This window comes from Procambarus clarkii, chromosome 60 (genome assembly GCF_040958095.1).
Source record: "Procambarus clarkii isolate CNS0578487 chromosome 60, FALCON_Pclarkii_2.0, whole genome shotgun sequence".
NCBI classification, from domain to species: domain Eukaryota; kingdom Metazoa; phylum Arthropoda; class Malacostraca; order Decapoda; family Cambaridae; genus Procambarus; species Procambarus clarkii.
The window spans coordinates 20,367,299-20,382,298 of NC_091209.1; the positions used below are offsets into that span (position 1 = coordinate 20,367,299).

Here is a 15,000-nt window from a genome sequence, read left to right on the forward strand (position 1 = left end):
TAATCCTTGAAATACAACATCTGTGCTGCTTAAAATCGTCGACCCAGAAGGACTAGCTTGTATAGAGTCTATGTGAAGTTCTATGTGGTTATATATGTGTGTTTTGTTGGAGTATGTGGTAGTGTGGTGGGGTATGTAGTGGTTGTATTATGCTTCATAGACTTATGTGGTATTACATGGACCTATGTGGTGCTGTGTTGGAGTGTGTGTGTGTGTGCAATGTTGCGTTGGAATACGTAGGGCTCTATGAGGTAATGTAGTGGTTGATAGATGTATTTGGTGCTTTGTGGAGGCTATGTGGTGTTATGGTGATGGTCGGCGGGGCTATGTGGTGTTATGATGAACGTTGGTAGTGTTATGTGGTGTTAACTACCGGTGATAAATTACCGCACCATAATTCTTTGATGCTTCATTGGAATATGTGATGGTGCTGCATGAGGATATGTAGTGGGGGCTTCATGCCGTTATGTGGCGATAATTCATGAGGTATGTGGCGCTACTTCGAAGGGATACCTGTGGTGCTTCTGGGTAGTGGTACACATGGAGAAAATCATGATAAAACAGGTGGGGAGGGAATTTGACCTTTAACTTGCTTCATTTACACTCATTGCATTCTCTGACTCCTAGTGTTACGCTATCAAGGTGTGTGGACATTTTGCTGGGAAGAGGGAGGGGGGGTGGTGATGGGGGGGGGAGAATGAGAGCATGTTGCCATGGCAAACATTACCTGACATGATCCTGTTTCTCGTACACCTGACTAACTCACGTTGCCATTTGGGCAAACGTCTCCTGGTATGGTGGTTTTACTGTTGTGTGTGTGTGTGTGTGTGTGTGTGTGTGTGTGTGTGTGTGTGTGTGTGTGTGTGTGTGTGTGTGTGTGTGTGTGTGTGTGTGTATGCGTGCGTGTATTCACGCAGTTGTGCTTTCGTAGAAGGGTGAACTCTGCTCTTTCGGGCCCCGCCTCTCAACTGTCAATCAACACCCTGGGTCCAATCACCCCCTGGGGGTCCAATCACCCCCTGGGGGTCTAATCACCCCCTGGGGGTCCAATCACCCCCTGGGGGTCCAATCATCCCCCTTGGGGGCCTAATTACCCAAGGACTAATCACAGATGGAAGTTACATGATATTCTCCTGAACGAAACCCAATGGTATACTTTAGTAAACCTGTATCACTCACAGGTAGAGTATTGTATACTCCGCTGGCGGAAGTTTTCTCGTTATGAGCGATACATTTCAAAGTTTTTTGTTTTGTTTTTTTACGTGGGATTCGGAAGAGTAATTTTAAAACTTTTATTGAAGCATATTTTTTTCCTCCTTTTTAGAGATTTGTTCTTTTATTCCATAAAAGTTTGTATACTTTTATGGAATAAAAAAAACATTTTTAGGAGCTGTTTTAGGAGGTTTAACATCACGTGATATCCAAACTTGAGGTTCGAAAATCACCCAAAAAAATTAATCAATAATTACTATTAGCCATTTATTAATCATAGAAAAGGCTGCAAATAACGTATAACATAGCTATATAAAAACCTACGTTCAAAAGGCTTTTGCCATGAAACTGAACAAGCAGGTGTTCACAATACGTCAGTATAGCTTCGAGTTCAAAAATACTTCCCAAATATCGTGTTCTATGCAACAAAGCTGAACAGAAACTCCTGTATAATGTTATCCTTGAGTTCAATCTTGCAGGATGAATGAGTCAATTGCCCCAGTTGCTTTTGTGAGGTTATTCATTGACTTAGCAACGTTGATCTATACGGCTGAGACAGTGAGTTGAGAAAGTTGCAAATTGAAACAGGAATTGCAGAGCTTGTTGTTGTTGTTGTTGGTGTAGGATTGTGATCACGGGTTGATAGATGTTGCATTAGGCAATTGTACTGGTGGGTGTGCAGCGTCGACTTCGGCCGCTGTTTGATAGTTGGAGTTCGATCCCCCGATGATCCCAAGTGGGTGGGGTACTGTTAGGTCTCTCCGTTCTCACATTCGAGCTTTTTGTACTCATATTCCAGCTTCTTGTCCTCATACCCCAGCTCCTTGTCCTCATATTCCAGCTCCTAGTCCTCATATCCCAGCTCCTAGTCCTCATACTCCCAGTTCCTTGTCCTCATATTTCAACTCCTTGTCCTCATATCCCATCCTGTGTTACATAGTCATTCTGGCATTGCGTTCTCTACACGTAATTTTCGTGCCTCAGACTGTACCATGCAAGTGATGCTTTTCAGACAACAGACCGAACAATCTAACGTGAACATCAATCATCTAAAAGCCCTAAACTGACAACAATTAATAGCCTGACAAAATCAGATTATAGTCATACAACAAGAATTTTAACATGCTACTGTTCTCAGAATCTGAAGAAGGTATCACTTAACTGTCTCTGATACGATGATATTTAAGTAAATTATCAACACACATAGTCTGGCTTTCATCACTGTCTCTGGCAAGACCATTGATTCCAGAAGCTCTGGAACATAACAGAGTCATTGAGCAGTCTCTTCCCCAGGGAGGCGTAGTGTACAAACTGCTCTGGCGATGATCAGCTAAGAAATATGTATGCAAATCCCGGCTGCTTTAAGGGAAACTGCTGCTGCTTCTGCTGCTGCTGCTTCTGCTCCTCCTGCAGGGAGAGAGAGAGAGAGAGAGAGAGAGAGAGAGAGAGAGAGAGAGAGAGAGAGAGAGAGAGAGAGAGAGAGAGAGAGAGAGAGAGAGAGTTTGATAATTGAGTTTCTAGGTGTAGGCTTCAGATGAGCTGAGGTAGGATAACAGCTCTTGCTTGCAGTTTCACTAGGTATGTTATTTGGCATCCCTTATGAATCCTAGTCTTAGTTAAAAAAAAAAAGAGAGAGAGAGAGAGAGAGAGAGAGAGAGAGAGAGAGAGAGAGAGAGAGAGAGAGAATTTAAGGAGAGAGTTCACACATTCTGACAATCCCCTGCAATGCCGACACTCAGGTATTCAAGAGCCAAAACCCACAGTGCCAGTAATCTGAAATTCGGGAGCCGTCACCTGCAGCTCCAGCACTCTTGCAGGGTCTGCGTTCGATACCCCGATGTTCCAAGTTCAAACAAGAGATGCCATACCATTGATGATACGTTTTAAGACACTTGTTATTGGGCAACAATATTCCACTCTCAAGGGTGGGATATTATTGTACAATAACAGCCACTTTCAATATTGGAGGAAATAATTCACAAACGGATAAAGTCATATAATCTATAATGAATCATTCGTCCAGTAAACTCACTTATCACTCTCCTACTTTTCCAAAAATATTAACTTAATTGTTACGAAATTAAATCTGAAGACTGTCTGATATTTAATAGTGGAGAGAGTATACAGAACAGGCTTACACAACTCGTTTGAAAAAAATATCAGGAATACTCCCAGATGTATATCTTTAATTACGAAGATGGATTACTGACACGCATTGTGAGTCCAATTAAAGTTAGATTGATGTTATATGAGCTGTGTGTTTGGGGAGATTTTGAACCGGGATGCTCCCAGAGGGTGTTGAAATGCAGATTCTCAACAGATTCGGCAGTCGCAGAATCTTTTGAGAATGATGGGAGTGGGTTGGTATTTTTTACGTCATGGGATGATTAATTTATATTAGTTCTACTTTTAATTGTCTCATAATTTGGATTTTGTGGTAGAAATTGTGCCAATATATATATATATATATATATATATATATATATATATATATATATATATTATTTTACCACTTTTAATATTAAACCTCACTTTGCCTTTCCAATATATTATCTTTCAAATTATCAGCTAAATGGTCACTGAACTCCATATTATATATATATATATATATATATATATATATATATATATATATATATATATATATATATATATATATATATATATATATATATATATATATATATTATATATATATATATATATATATATATATATATATATTATATATATATATATATATATATATATATATATATATAACTGAAAACTCACACCCCAGAAGTGACTCGAACCCATACTCCCAGGAGCAACGCAACTGGTATGTACAAGACGCCAGTTGCGTTGCTCCTGGGAGTATGGGTTCGAGTCACTTCTGGGGTGTGAGTTTTCAGTTGCATATTGTCCTGGGGACCATTCAGGCTTGTTCGCATATATATATATATATATATATATATATATATATATATATATATATTTCTTTGGGCTTGATATACAGGTAGGTACCTTTTAAAATTCAGATATCCAGTGAATACAAATTATCCTTTAATCCTTTCCTGCCACTAGATGTGGATATACGGTTACTGTAAATCGATTGAACGACTCTCATATATATACTTCAAGGTTTATATATTGTTCCTCTCCAGCTCTATTGCCCCATTTCTTTATACACACACACAAACATAAACATTTAGGCGCACTCATGCACACGCACAAACACATATATACATGGATGTTTACAATGAATATCAGTAGAACAAGGGGGTAGGGATGGATGTTTGAGATTCAGATGTGTCACAGTTTCTTTCACCCTGAATGCCCCTGTTACCTAGCAGTAAATAGGTACCTGGGAGTTAGTCAGCTGTCACGGGCTGCTTCCTAGTGTGTGTGTGTGTGTGTGTGTGTGTGTGTGTGTGTGTGTGTGTGTGTGTGTGTGTGTGTGTGTGTGTGTGTGTGTGTGTGTGTGTGTGTGTAGTGTGGTGTGGGGAAAAAAAGTAGTTAGCAAACAGTTGATTGACAGTTGAGAGGCGGGCCGAAAGAGCAAAGCCCAAACTCCGCAAACACAACTAGGTGAATACACACACACACACACACACACACACACACACACACACACACACACACACACACACACACACACACACACACACACATGTACACACTACAAATGTTTCAAATGTAGATATAATGGACCCTAGTAGGCTCAGGAACCAGTACACCTATTGACTGACGGTTGAGAAGCGGGACCAAAGAGCCAGAGCTCAACCACCGCATGCACAACTACGTGAGTACACACACACAAAACAACCATTTTACTTGACCTTTCGGGGAGACTGAATTAAGACATGTAAAATACAAGTCTCTGTCTCTCTCTCCAACAACCAAAAATTCTCATTAATAAAAAATGGCTCAGTGAAATGGTGTATTGGAGTTTATATACCATAGATCAGGAGAGATTTCCGTCACAAGCCTTCTCGTTAAGGATTATAAAGGTTAAGACTTTAAAACTGTCTTTGGGAATTGAAGCAGCTTTGATCAGAGAGGTAGTAAACATGTCCCCACTATTAAGGAAGATTTTCAAGAGGTACTTCAGCAATAGGTCACAAGTTTTCTCAGTAGGATATCTGTCCTTAGAAGAGAAAACTGTCTGAGATGTATTAGAGGAAATGTTGATGAAGAACTTTGCTGAACTTTGTTGTTGAAGAACATAGCTCTCTTTACTAAACTTTATTGATGAAGAATAGCGAACATTATCATAAAACAACAAATCCCTCTAAGTTAAAAATTACCAATAAAGAACAGTTCCCTCCAAGCTGAACACGTCGGTAAAGAACGAATTTTTATTGGCTGGAGAAAACATGTTAAAATATCAACCACTGACTGTCCCAAAACCATCAAAATTTCATAAATATATCACAGATAACACTGCATAATTTTAATAACCAGGATATCTTTATTATATTTAACTGGTAGTATCGTATTAAAAAGTCCTGATGAACAGGAGTTTGCTTAATAATTTCTGAGAGTAGGAAGTCAGGGGGTATGATATTCGCGAAGCATTAATGGTATAGCCGGCTGTGGGACTGTGGTGTAGGGATGGTCTTTGGGTCTTTGGGTCCTTGGGTCTTTGGGTCTCTAGGTCCTTGGGTTTCTGAGTCCCTGCGTCAGACGATGGACGAGCCCACCGTGGGAACTTTGTGGCTACCGTAGGAAACATTTTACAAGCTTGGGAACTAACGTTGCCTGTGTGTGTGTTTGTTTCTGTGTGTGTGTGTGTGTGTGTGTGTGTGTGTGTGTGTGTGTGTGTGTGTGTGTGTGTGTGTGTGTGTTATTGTGGTCAAACAAGATGGTACTCGTGGAATTCAGGCGATATATTATACAGGAACATTCTTGCCACTTGCCATAGAGTACATAAATGGAGGAGACATATGGTATTGCACATTAGTAACACCCCCTAATAATTTAACAACTCCCTTGGAGGGCAATTGGCTTGTTTGGCCTCACAGAATGACACCCTCTCCCCCACACTCTTCTCACCAACGCTGCGTGTGACCCCATAGACGTACTCAGCCATTTTATCTTACTGAGTACTTATAAACCAGCATTTTAACATATAGTATTATTTCATATTACAGCTTCGTATATAAGTTGAAAATAATATAGGCTATATTTGGTATATAAGTTCTGTCAGTAAATGATTGTATTTACTATACGTGGAGTACAGGGAAGGGAGCTATGAGGAGAAAGCGTCAAGCAACTATATAGCTATGTGGGGGGTAAAGCATTTATCATAGTGGGGATTCGAACACAGGAAGACAACGAATCAATGTTTGAGAAAAATTCGAGCGTTCGGTTCTGAGTCTCGTTCAATGTTTTTAATTATTAAACGTGGAGTTTAGTGGTGTGGGTTAACGAACATATTAACGAGCATACTCTCTCTCTCCCTAGAATAAATTCACATTTATCATCTATTGTATTTTTTTAGTGTCTTGAGTAGTTACTTGTATTCAATATATTAAAATTTTGATGCGCTTCTGGTATTTTTTTTTATAAATATTGTGTAATACACGAGAGTGTATATTCACTTGAAATTATACTCTGCTTCTCGGTGAATATACACTGAGAGTTTCCCGCAGTCCTAGAGAGTGTTCAGGACTGTGGCATTCTTGCTGGTTGGAAGTAATTACTTTTCAAGCCGCAGTAACTCTCCTGAGTTTCATTGGCCTTAAGCCCAACAGAACTTGTGTTTACAGAGGATGTATAAAGCGAGAGATATACCCCCATTTCTCGGTGAAGATATAGTGAGTATACTCTTTAGTTTAGGAGTAAAGTAGGTTTGCTTTCCACAGCTTTTTTTTTCTAACTTCGTGTCCTCATATCCCAGCTCCTTGTCCTGATATTCATTCCACGTTCTGCTTTGCGTGTGTGTGTGTGTGTGTGTGTGTGTGTGTGTGCGCGTGTGTGTGTGTGTGTGTGTGTGTGCGTGTGTGTGTATGTGTGTGTGTGTGTGTATGTGTGTGTGTGTGTGTGTGTGTGCGTGTGTGTGTGTGTGTGTGTGTGTGTGTGTGTGTGTGTGTGTGTGTGTGTGTGTGTGTGTGTGTGTGTACTCACCTAGTTGTGTTTGCGGGGGTTGAGCTCTGGCTCTTTGGTCCCGCCTCTCAACCGTCAATCAACAGGTGTACAGATTCCTGAGCCTATTGGGCTCTATCATATCTACACTTGAAACTGTGTATGGAGTCAGCCTCCACCACATCACCCCCTAATACATTCTATTTGTCAACCACTCTGACACTAAAAAAGTTCTTTCTAATATCTCTGTGGCTCATTTGGGCACTCAGTTTCCACCTGTGTCCCCTTGTGCGTGTTCCCCTTGTGTTAAATAGACTGTCTTTATCTACCCTATCAATTCCCTTCAGAATCTTGAATGTGGTGATCATGTCCCCCCTTACTCTTCTGTCTTCCAGCGAAGTGAGACAGAAGAGTAAGGGGGGACATGATCACCACATTCAAGATTCTGAAGGGAATTGATAGGGTAGATAAAGACAGTCTGTGTGTGTGTGTGTGTGTGTGTGTGTGTGTGTGTGTGTGTGTGTGTGTGTGTGTGTATCTGTCTCTGTTCCTCATTAATTCTCTCAAGCTCTGCCCTCACAAACTCACCCACAGTGGGAATGGACGTCTCAAGAGACATTAATGTTCCTTTCTTTCCTGGCCGAGAAGACGGCGGTCTGTTTACGGCTCAACCAGATACTGAATCAGAGCGAAGTAGAGAGAGAGAGACTCTCACGGTCTTCACATGTGGTTCAAGAAGCTGTCAACACATGAGAAAATCTCCTTATTCTTGTTGACAAAATCTGAGTCTCAATCAACAAATGATCTATATTATCTTTGTCTTTTTCATTTTCCTTGTTATCTTTCTCGCTTTCTCTTTTCTCGATAGCTTTTTTTATTGCTATATTTCTTCTTTCTAGCTTTCTTTTTTCTTTTCTTGTTTGGTTTTTTCTTTCTTTCTGATTGGCAACTGTTACTTCAGTGGTTTGTTGGGAATACCATCCGCTTTGGTGATCGACTTGTAGATTTATGATACAAATCATTTGGTAACATATCAGACGTAGCATAGCTAGATTGTTTCAAGCGTAGGTTAGACATATATATATGGATAAGTCTAGGTGGATACAAATAGGAGCTGCCTCGTATGGACCAATAAGACTGCAGTTGACTTTATTCTTACGGTCTTATCGGACTCTTTACTTTATATGTGCATATGTTATATAAAGCATATGTATAATATTGACAGATAAAGATTCATAATTCCAGTTTACATATCTCTCGTCATATTAGTTTCTAGCATCATCTTCGGAGATCGAGGAGATCAACAGCCTCCGGAAATTGACAGATGTAAATTTGTTGTCAGTCTTGAAAATAAAAGCTACAGAAAAGTTATAAATCAGTTTGGGTGGGTGAACACGATATCGAAATAGACAGTAACTGACAATAACGTCTTCATAATGTTCCAGGATGGACAGAAACGTCAATATCTTCTATCCTGTCTGTGGCACGGTAGCGAAGGAACTAACCTCTTCATTCGCACTGCCTTCAAAGTTCCTATAGATAAAAGATAGTATTGATGAGCAAGATTGAGGCAGTGTTATGGGTCGAAATATCCCTTTTTTGAGGGCCTTGATGTCTTGTGGGGATGTGAAACTCTACATCAATCAGATGTTTACCAATCAGATGTTCCTGTCCTAAGCCTTCGTGTAATATACGTGTCTTAATCCCTTATGTGAAAATCTTAATCCCTTATGCACTTATGTGAAAATCTTAATCCCTTATGCACTTATGTGAAAATCTTAATCCCTTATGCACTTATGTGAAAATCTTAATCCCTTATGCACTTATGTGAAAATCTTAATCCCTTATGCACTTATGTGAAAATCTTAATCCCTTATGCACTTATGTGAAAATCTTAATCCCTTATGCACTTATGTGAAAATCTTAATCCCTTATGCACTTATGTGAAAATCTTAATCCCTTATGCATTTATGTGAAAATCTTAATCCCTTATGCACTTATGTGAAAATCTTAATCCCTTATGCACTTATGTGAAAATCTTAATCCCTTATGCACTTATGTGAAAATCTTAATCCCTTATGCACTTATGTGAAAATCTTAATCCCTTATGCACTTATGTGAAAATCTTAATTCCTTATTCACTTATGTGAAAACATCACATAACTCAACCAACGGAACCAGGCTAAAAGAGGTCATAGTGAATTAAAAATCGCATTTAAAAATATTCTACAATGTTCCCGGTGTTGCTATAGTTCCATTAAAAACAAAAATTTTTGTTTTTTTTCTATTTTTTGTATGTTTTTGGCAAGCTGCAATGTTCTTGTTTTTTTATCCAATTGGATATGGATACGTCCTGTAATTTTTTTTCCCCGACTCTTTATGCATTTTTTCTCTTATGCCTTACATGGCTGAGTGGGCTACGTTATTTTTGAGGTAATATTCCGCTTTGAACGAGTCGTTATTTATGCGCTTTGAGAATTTTATTTATGTAAGCTACATATTTACTTTCAGTCATTGTTTTCACGTGAATATCATTTGTTATTAGCAGGTGGAGGAGCGTAGAGGAGCGTGGAGGAGCGTAGAGAGACGAGCCAGATCAACCACAGATGACCAGGCTCCGGATGGATCATTTTCACGCGAGCTGGCCGGCTACAAGCATGTTCCCACATCTCCGGATGGCCAGGCTCTTCTATCTCCTCTTTCTGCGTCTCCTCCTTCTCCCGTCCTGGCGAGACGTAATGGCTGCTGCTCTTCCAGGTACGTCAATCTAGCTGATTCAGTGTAGTGTAGAGCTTAGTCATTTGTACAGTCAAGCTCTAATCAGCTTCGGGATCTGTCAGTGTGAATCTGTCAGTGTGAATCTGTCAGTGTGAATCTGTCAGTGTGAATCTGTCAGTGTGAATCTGTCAGTGTGAATCTGTCAGTGTGAATGGCGTACCGGGGGGGTGGCCAGCAAAGTGCCTTTTCTGGAACTTTGGTAAGCACTTCTGATTTGATTAACGCTGGGGAATACATCAATCATTTTTTTTCATCGATGGCGATGTTTTTGCTACTGGTGTGTTTGATGTTTAGGGTGTGTGTGTGTGTATGATGTTGAAGCGATGATTGTATATTGTGTTTGAGTGATGGGATTGTGTGTGATACTCGCGTGACAGAGGGCAGTTAGAAAGTGATTTCAAACTAAAGTTAGAAAGTTAGAAAGTAACTTTAAATTTGATAAGGGCAGCACTTCTACACAGTGAGTTGTCAGACATGTTGACGTTAGTGCTTTACCAACACTTGCCGGCCTCTTGACAGCATCAAATAGTATAACTTGAAGTTACCTTCAAGTGTTTCCGGGGCTTAGCGTCCCCGCGGCCCGGTCGCCGACCAGGTGGGCTAAGATACGCCACTCAGATATGCTACAGATTATCTTTCTCGTGATCTGAATACAAAAGGTTTACAATGGCTTCATATATGGCAGTTAAAATTCTTCCCCCCATGAAGGTGATTATTGTACATCTGGAAACACAAATTATCCTCATTGTTCCAATATAGGATCGTTTCTAGTTGTATTATTTGAGCGTTGAGGAAACTTATTAGGTTCAAGACGAGACGTTGAGAGTCTAGCAAATGTTGTATAGAATCGTTTGAAAGGTTTACCATCGTCTTTAAAGTTGTTTCTTGAGTCTGTGAGTTATGCCCAGATATACAACCACGGTGAGGCTCTCATGTCCCCAGACACTACAGTTCCCTTACTCCTCATACACAGTATAAGGTTTCTGTTTACTTCTCCCTCATCCTCCTCCTCATTCTCATCCTCATCCTCATCCTCATCCTCATCCTTCTCCTGTACCCCGGCCCTCTCGTCTCTCACCACGTGACCTGTCCTCTTCTCTCAAGTCCACTACGGGCTCACCATAGCCCGAGCTGCTTGGAACTTTCTGTTCCCAGTAGCTGAATCTAAAACAGCAACAACATTCTCTCCTCTCTGGTGGGAGCTGGAGGCCCCCCAGGCAGCGTTCAGGGTAATCCTTCCAGAGCACACACACATGACCTGATTTCTTCAGCTCCTGCTCAGGCTTCACGTTCTGCAGCCGTCCACACTATTCCCTCTCCCCACATCAACCCCTCTACTACCCCCCTCTACCCATCAACCCCTCTACCCCCTCTCTACCCCTCTACCCCCTCTCTACCTCTCTACCCATCTACCCCCTCTCTACCCCTGCATCTCCAACCCTTTCCCCCCCTCCACTGCTCATCGTGCAACGGTTAATATCACAGTATAACACAGTATCCTTGACACCGTATGCCAGTGCTGAGAATCTCCGTCACTGACTGAGCTCCCCCAGTGTCAGAATAATGTTCTAGACACGAAGGCATCTAGACACGGAGCGGTACTGCCCTCAGTGTTCCACTGCTCCGTGGAGAGAACAGTAGCTAGAAAATAATAATAATTCATTTTTTTGTTTCTAAATCAGGAGTCATGATTGAAATATCAAAAGGATGTCTTCGTAATTGGATTTTTTTTTACGAAGATTTAAAATTGGCCTAGTTGATTCAGATTCATAATTCCCCCCCCCCCCCGTGGCAAAAAAAAAAAAAATGCAGTGTTGATAGTTTTGCTGTCGGCCGCCATGGGGTGAGTGGCGCTGTTGTTGGTTATCATTGTACCAGTGTGGTGATGTTGTAGGCGTGTGGAGCTGTGAGGAAATGCAAGATTATGGTAAAGGGAATTATAGAACATTTGACATATATTTTTGCCTTTTTCGACCCTCTCCTTTCCCCTATGCTCCACACACACACACACACACACACACTTTCAGTAGCTTCAAAGCGTTATATGACAAAGAGTGCTGGGAAGACGGGACACCACGGGCGTAGCTCTCATCCTGTAACTACACTTAGGTAATTACACTTAGGTAATTACACACACACACACACACACACACACACACACACACACACACACACACACACACACACACACACACACACACACACACATACACACACAAATTAACAAACACATTGTGTGTGTGTGTGTGTGTGTGTGTGTGTGTGTGTGTGTGTGTGTGTGTGTGTTTAAGACAGTATCATGTTCCATCCATTGAAAGTCGCCATATCAAAATTGAAGTCGAGAATTTTTAAGTAACGTTAAAGGTGAACGCTTGGCATGGTGACCATAATGAGTTTGGGGACGATGCAACGGGTCAGGTGATGCTGAGAGAGAGAGAGAGAGAGAGACGAGAGAGAGAGAGAGAGAGAGAGAGAGAGAGAGAGACAGAGAGAGAGAGAGAGAGAGAGAGAGGGAGAGGGAGAGGGAGAGGGAGAGAGAGAGAGAGAGAGAGAGAGAGAGAGAGAGAGAGAGAGAGAGAGAGAGAGAATATACTCTACCGACGCGTGCAGCTGTAAATCCTACATGCGACACAAAATTAAAAAATTTTAGTTGCAGTACAATTAGCAAGGGACACAGATATTAAACACTGACTATAGAATCTACAGAAATCGATATTTTTTGCGCGGCCAAATCTATGCTGTAGGTTTTATCTCACGTAACTATTACGTTGACTGACTGACTGAATTAGGTTTCATTTTTGACTGGCCAAAAATAGTAACCCGAGCATAATACATTAGAAACCTTTTTTTAGAAACTGAATCCGTGACTTCAAGAATATATAGCATTGAAACCGACACCAACTTGAAACTTATATAATGAGACTCGAATGAGTTAAATTTTTTACATTCGGATTCTTTGATGCATGTAACTGGAACTTATTTAAAAAAAGGCGATACGTCCTCAAGTGCCTTTTAAATTAGTGTTAGTGCACTCGCCCTGCGACCTATTCCACCTGTGTTCGAGCCCTGGCCAGGGATGATTGACTGGGCACACTTTTACCCCTGTTCACTATAATTGCGCACCTGGTTATAAACCAATTGGCGGATCGTGTTGCAAGGAACACTTATAGAATAAAGCTTACCATGAGGTATGGGGATGGACAGCCGTAAGCCATCTAATAGAATCCAGAATAGGATAAAAGAGTCCTGAATTCCTCTACTCTTAATCCCACCTGTGCAAAGAAACAAAAATCATGCTTATCCAAACTACAGTCTTCCATTCTTCCTTGTTGTGTAATTAATACAAAAAAAATACATTTTCTTTTGCCGATGACTTAAGAATGGTCCAGGACGGACCGAAACGTCGTCGTCCCTTCACTTTCTAGTGTGTAGCTTGGTCAACATTTTCTTTTACATAAAGCAATTTCGCTAAATATCACAGACACACCTGTTGACAATGAGGATTCACAATGAATATTTACAGTGAATAACACCCTGTGCTATTCACTGTAAAATCTGTGACCGCTATGTGGCGTTGAATAGTCCGTCGTCAACACATTGTCCTAATAACGACCCACAGAACCGAAACACATAACGTAATCTATAACAAATTATACATAAAACTATATATATATAACAATTTTCATTTAGAGTCAGAAAACGTAGCTTTTTATTACACAGCGCAAATAATTGATGAACGACACAATCGACTTGAGAATGGTCCAGGACGGACCGAAACGTCGTCGTCTCTTCAATTTCTAGTGTGTGGTCTGGTCAACAATTGATGAACGAGTCCTTGAGAACAGTCGTGTGTCTGGGACAAGCACAACTTGTGGGTACAAGTTGTGCAACGACATGAAATTAAATTAAGGTTTTTACCATTTCCTAAGTAATATTAAAACATTTTTCTTCACACAACAAAAAAAAATAAAAAAATTTTTACATTACAAACATTACAAAAAAATTAAATTAAAAATGTCGTCTACTTAGAAAATTTATTAGCAAGAGGGTTATACGAACACGTTATCTTGAGGTTATCTTAAGATGATTTCGGGGCTTTTTTAGTGTCCCGGCGGCCCGGTCCACGACCAGGCCTCCACCCCCAGGAAGCAGCCCGTGACAGCTGACTAGCACCCAGGTACCTATTTTACTGCTAGCTAACAGGGGCATAGGATGAAAGAAACTCTGCCCATTGTTTCTCGCCAGCGCCTGGGATCGAACCCAGATCCACAGTGCTGTCCGCTCGGCCGACCGGCTCCCTAATCTCACCTTCGGAACAATATTGTACCTCAGGAACCTCATTAACGTACTGAATTGTTGTTGTTAAAGATTCGCTACTTGGAACAAGAAGTTCCAAGTAGCACGGGCCCGTAGTGGACTTACCTGGCACAGGAGCGGGGCAAGTAGCACGGGCTATGGTGAGCCCGTAGTGGACTTACCTGGCACAGGAGTGAGCCCGTAGATTTAACGTACTGAAAGGTGATTATGCTGTGGTCTAGGAGCAGCTGTTCTAGGGACCAGGGAAACAAGGGGATATGCTGGATCCTCACCCCTGGATAGGGGCAAGCATAGGGACTCCAGGGACGAGGGAGGACTCCCTGGCAGGGAGATTGAGAGGGAGGAACAGCAAGGGAGGTAAGGAAGCATGGGAAAGGGAGAGGGAAGGGCGCAGGGGGATGGGTTAATAAGGCAAGGGAGGGAACGATCAGAGAGAACGTCATGGAACCAAACCAAAGTAAGTAGCTCGAGCATCAGGCAAAGTGTATGCCGGCGCTTAGTAACCCACGGGGTTGTTTTATTTGGTGCAGCTATAAGCAACCAAATGTTGCAAGTAGCACGGGCTATGGTGAGCCCGTAGTGGACTTACCCGGCACAGGAGCGGGGCAAGTAGCACGGGCTATG

At 41.3% G+C, this 15,000-nt stretch overlaps 1 protein-coding gene across 3 annotated transcripts in view; it reads left to right on the plus strand.

The window, feature by feature from the left end:
• LOC123766709 (neural cell adhesion molecule 2) overlaps window positions 1–15,000 on the plus strand; it is a 221,718-nt gene that overhangs the window by 153,086 nt on the left and 53,632 nt on the right. For all 3 annotated transcript variants that reach the window (XM_069307675.1, XM_045755988.2, XM_045755989.2), the window contains exon 2: window positions 9,827–10,038. In XM_069307675.1, coding sequence (XP_069163776.1) covers window positions 9,888–10,038 — 151 coding nt within the window. In that variant the 5' untranslated portion in view covers window positions 9,827–9,887. The remainder of the gene's footprint in view (window positions 1–9,826; window positions 10,039–15,000) is intronic.